General features: G+C 24.1%; 1 protein-coding gene across 1 annotated transcript in view; it reads right to left on the bottom strand.

The window, feature by feature from the left end:
- Nucleotides 1-5,741: 5,741 nt before the first annotated feature.
- The window catches only part of LOC112685601, a gene marked incomplete in the record, with an annotated part of 3,648 nt that continues 3,209 nt past the window's right edge, over nucleotides 5,742-6,180 (bottom strand). Inside the window, 1 exon segment of the mRNA XM_025557529.1 lies at nucleotides 5,742-6,180. Coding sequence (XP_025413314.1) covers nucleotides 5,943-6,180 — 238 coding nt within the window.

Here is a 6,180-nt window from a genome sequence, read left to right as displayed (position 1 = left end):
TAATAATTTAATGTAATTTAAGTATATTTTAATTTTCTTTGAACTAAAATTGTTTATAATGTATAATATTATTAATTCATATTGTATCACCTTATTTGCCAGCAAAAAGTAAATCTTTTATTAATATTTATCCAGCAGTTATTATAATTAATTAAATATTCCTTGTTGTATAATTACTCTTAATATGTTCGTTCATTTTAAATAATATATTTTAATTTTAAACGTAGGTTAGATTATTTATTATTATTATTATTATTATGCTTCCTATATTATATCTTCTTAATTATCTATTTATCTATATATATATTAATCTTTAATAATATTATATTTAAATTTTAAACTTGGATTAACTAATATATTTAATATATATATTAAGATAAGTTAATACTTGACACTCAGTTTTAAGACTGATATTTTTTTTTATTACACTTAATAATTGTATTGATTAAGTATAAACAATTTTTTGTCTATAAATGAAACAAATTATAATGTAATAGTAATAAACATTATTTTAGATTAGTAAAACTATAAAATCATAAAATGATTAACTTATAAACCAGTTGGCTCTTAATATCAATTGCATAGAAAAATATCTCTACAGCAATTACTTATATGATTTTCAAATATTGTGTAATCATTTGAAAATAAACTTAACCACACTTTTCAACAAAATGTAAAACCTATCTTTTGTCTTGGCTCAACTCAAGGCCTTCTGATCTCTGGACTTTTATAATTATTATAAACTAATGTAAAACTCTATAGTTAAAAGGATTCATGTTGTGGTCTAGCTGGTTATTAATATTTTAGTATTTATAAAAATAATAAAATTGTGTTGTATTAACAAAATTATTCTTCTTTGTAATCAACCATTAAAGTCATTCATTCAAACATGTATCTTGCCATTTCACTCTATCCCTCGCTATGACATTTCATTTGGCCCTTCGGTCTAATATTTGTACATTCCTCCTGACTTGGTCTTTCCATCTTATTCAGGGTCGTCCCAAGGGTCTCTTTTCTTGGGGAGACCCACATTGAACCATTCGAATTAAAGTTCCTTCTTTTCTCCATGCCTGTCTTGCCCATTAGAATCCTTTTTTTAATTTCTATAATTATATCAGGCATTTCGTACAACTGTTTAAGCTCTTCGTTTTTTCGTATTCTATTTTTAGTTTAACTAAATTATTAAAGTATTAATTATAATTTAATAACAAACATTGTTTTTATTATTAAATAAATGAAACTGCTTTATGACAGCATCTGCGATTTGAGTACATTGTTGATCTTATTTATTCAACAGCATTCAAATATGACTACAAATGAACATTATATTTACGAATAGTGACAATCATTATCATTATAACTTAGGTTTTTTATTTGAAAGCTTGATGATGCCAATGATTTGAAATTTTCTTCTTTTGCTTTCATATGTTACGGACATACATAGATGTAGGTCCTTACTGCTCTTACAATATAGGCGGGACCACATAAATCGTAAATAATAGAAATCGAGTAATGATTATAAGTATATAAAGGAGTCCCGAATAGACCAATATTCAGATGTGGTATATACGAATAATAGCGTGCACCTCCACGTCAAATCATCTTTTAAATTAATTATTTGTACTTTAAAAAAAATTTAAATAAACAGTTAAACTAAAATGAGTATTTTTATTTGGAATATTTTCCTAAATCTTCAACATCATTACGATTGATTGACGGCACGCAACACAATTTGGCGCAGTCAGTAGTTCTTATTTTTTTTTAAAAGAATTTCTAACGAAATTCAATTCACGGAGGAAATCAATTCATTTTGATCATTGTCGAAGTAGGAAGTAGCAATTTCACCTATGCAACTTCAGAAGAAAAGAACCTTGTATGGTAGTCATTAAATCAGAAAACAATATGTTAAAAAAAACGTCCAACGCCGCTTTATTGTAAGCATAGAATTAATTTAATTAAGAATATGACATTTAACGGGGAAATATATTAACAGCGTGTAAGAGGATAATATTTAAAAAATAAATAAATAAATAATAACAAAAATAAATATTAATATAATTTTTTTTTAAAGAAAAATTAAATTAAATATTTTAAAAATAAATCACGAAATAAACACATCTTCCTTGGAAGTAGCTAATGCATTGTAATCTAGTGAAGAGAATTATTGAGAATTTATAAAAAAATTTGAAAATAATTGAGAATTAATAAGTATATGAGAATTATTGAGTTTAAAAAGTTATTGGGAATATATGAGATTAAATGAGATTAAAAAAAATAATGAGATAATATATGAAGAGATAATTGAGTGAATTAAGTTTAAAAGTACTAATAACATATTGGAACGTCACACGCCGCCTTGTGTATAAAAATAATAGATAAATATATATATATAATATATATATATGTATAATATACATAACCCATTATATTGTTTTTTCGGCGACCGGAAATCCAAGTTTAATCAATTTATAATATTAACTTTTTTATTACTGGGTTAGTTCACCTCAGTAACAAGTTATAATTCCCTTTGATTTATACAGTGTGATCACAATAAGTGGAAACACTCAATAACTGCATAGGCTTCATATATTTCATTTCTGCTTTTTTGGCTTACTAATAAACATTATTATACACATTTTTGGATAATTAGACTATTTTTGTCACAATTAATTTCGCGCATGCGCACAAAAACTTTTTTTTTAATGACATGACCTATTTTTGACCACAAATTATTTTTTTCTGTATTTTTAATGAATTTTAGTAGTTGAATTTCTTTTATAAGTTAAAAATTGGCCGAGTTATAGCAACTTGATTTTATGTTATTTTTTTTTTTTTGTTAATTATTAATCATTTCAAATCCACATTAAAGTGCAATATGAACTCACACTAAAAAGCATATAATTCCAAGCTGCTAATTATTAATTATACTGGTTATAATTTAACACTTACATACATTTATTATATATTTTTCTTTTTTTAGTCTGCTGACCTCTCAAATCTCTTATCATCAAAATCTGCAGTAAGTTAAATCATAAACTAAAATATACACTATGGGCAATTCCAATGCCATCGTAATAGTTTATTTATTTCTATTTATTTATGATTTTTTCAGTGTTTTAGTATTTTAAATGGCAATTATTACTATTGAGTTTTGACTTATAAATTCTAATATAATTTTGTTTTCAATCAATATTTTATCAGTTAAGATCATTTAAAATTATTGGAAAGTAATATTAAACTAAACTATCAAATAAAACAAAATTAAAAAAAATAAAAAAATACCTTATAAAATATTGAGTCAAAAAAAATGATTTTCATTTCAGAAAAATATTTTTTTTATTTGTAATCAAATTATTTTTGTTTACAGAATTTATTAGCTCATCTTCAAATTACTAATGAAGGTAGATCTTTACTTGCAGCCTATCAAGAAACTGTACTCCTAGATAGTGTTGGTCGCAAATACCTTTGCAATTTAATTATTAATAACAAATTGAGTATTGATGTTAATATTAGAATTTCTTCATCCACATTACAAGAACTCGCATATGAAATTACAACTGTGTTTATCAAAGAACGAACCCCTACATATTTTATATTCCATATTTGTCTTATGGACCTGGCCTTAAACGAGCAGCGAAAGGAAAACTTCTTGATTGCCTCAATATGAAAAAGGAGAGTTTAGAAAATCAGGAATCATTAGATCATTGAAACAAAGTTCAACACCATCAAGTGGACATTCTTCTCCACTTACTTTACTACCTGAGGCAATTCAATTTACAAATTATCATTCAGATAACGATATTTCATTTGTTGAAGATAGCTTAAATTGGTTCCATAATTCTTGTGATCCTTGGGAATTAGTTAAACAACATTGAATTACAACTACTATTACCCGTTTGAAACAACAATTATCAAAAAATGGGCAGTCCTTTAGTTCATATTTGACTGAATATTCAGCTTTAAAAAAAGCCATGGGGATATTTTTTTGTAAGTTTAAACAGTTTAAACAGAAATGAACAGAATAAAAATGTACTTTTATGGGACACCAATAGGATTAAAATAGGATCTTTCCAAGTGGTAGACATTAAGCAGTGTTTTATATATTTCTTTGGACATCCAATTTAAAACCTGTGACACTATCGGAACGTTCCTGAATCACTCCCATTTCTCTTATAGTGTTAGATTAGGTTAGGTTAGACTGCCTGTGGATTTACCTTTGGATGTCCCTGTGTTATTAGGGCAACTAATTAAATATTTCAATTTGGCGTGGACATACATTTTATACAACATTTGTTACATATAGCATATATTTTGTTATATAGCAATTATATGTGTGGCTAAGGCTTAACAACTAAAAATTATAGGTATTTAATATAATTTATTAATGGGTAATTTTACTAAATTATCTTGTCTCATATTATTTTAAATTACTTACTTATTTGTATAACATCAAACCAAGAAAAACAAAAAAATTATTGTTGTCAGTCAAATCATATTTTTTAGAAAATAAATAGCTGGAAAACAAGAAATTGAGTTGAAACCTACAATTCTATATTCTTATTACTTATTTTAATTATTATAATTTATAATGATAGTGAGATTGAGGGTTGTAGAATCAAAAAGTTTACATTTAAATACACTTTAAGAATGCAGTTGAAAAATTAAAAAGTATAAAAATACATTTTAATGTACATTATTACCCTTATTTATACCTGCATTGATTTATTTGTTATTCTTATTAACTATTCTTATCCATATGAACTTAAAAAATATTAATTTGTGAAAATTATATATATATATATATATATTTATCATGATGATATATTATAATATGATATTATGTATAAATATAGGTTTTAGTTATTATATATTTGTATATAAAAAATATATAAAGTGCATTTGTTTTTGAATTTATAATGGTAAATACTTGAAATTAAAAATCGAGGTATGCATATTTACACGATAAATAATTATTGTATTTGTGATAGTATTTCAAATATTACTAATTGATTGCATCAAACAATATTAGATATCTATTTGATATTCAGTATTAGCCTTCAGATATTATGAATATAACAGTTGATAAAATACTGCCAAATATTTATTTATAAGTATTTAAACTTGAATATTGTAAGTACATCCCAACATTATCATACAATTTTTTTTTCTATTACTCAACTTTTTAATAATAATAATGATTAATGCAAAAAAAAAATGTACAATAAATTATATTGCCCTTGTGAGCATAGAGTATAGTAGATTATATTAATTAAATTAATAAATTGAGAAATAATTTTCTCAAGTATACACAATTTAGAATATTCAAATTTGTAAAATTTGGCGTGGTATTATGGTGGTAGCTATGATTTTCAGTTATTTTACCAAAAGAAGAAAAAAATTGTAGATAGTTAAGATATGGATTATATTATTAATAATATTAATAGTATACTACATTTCTGACATAGTATTTTTTACTTATCATTAAATCTATGACAAACTTAAAATCAAAATTGAAAAATTATTTGAATATTTTAAAATTTAAAAATCCTACCATGATAAACATTAGATTATAAATTAAAATGAAAAAATATTAAGAAATAAATTAAATATTATATAATATTTAAATTAATTGATTCTTCATTTGTAAAATATATCTGCCTTAAATTAAGAAGTGAAATACAATTAAAATAGATACAAATTATTTTATTAAGCTTTTTACAAACAATTTTTTGTATCCCTTCTAATGTTGTTTTTTTGATTTTTGAGTACATTTTAAATAAAATCAACTTTATTATCCGCATCAGTCTTAACTTATTTATCGGCCTTGAAAGTTTTATGTTTATGAGTAGCATTGTTCTTTTGATTTTTACATACAGCAGCGGTACATGATGATGCACTGCTTAAAATATTTGCATGATAATAATTACATTTTAGGCTTGATCTTATAACTTTTTTTTCAAGTTTAGTTTTTTGATTAGAAGTAATCTCTTTTTATGACCTATAGATCTATCAAAGTCTATTAATAATGCTTTGCTAGCATTATTTACATCAGTAGAGTTACGTTTCTGGTTAATTATTGTATTTTTTCCTTGCAGTTTAGTTTTTTGTTTAAGAGTAGAATCCTTTTCACGATCTTCAGATGGATTAACTTTAACCAAGGATGTACTGCCAGCAATAGTT

This window comes from Sipha flava, unplaced genomic scaffold (genome assembly GCF_003268045.1).
Source record: "Sipha flava isolate LNK unplaced genomic scaffold, YSA_version1 283_pilon_pilon, whole genome shotgun sequence".
Classification (NCBI taxonomy): Eukaryota; Metazoa; Arthropoda; class Insecta; order Hemiptera; family Aphididae; genus Sipha; species Sipha flava.
Note: the sequence above shows the minus strand (reverse complement) of the source record. Positions and strands in the feature narration are given on the sequence as shown.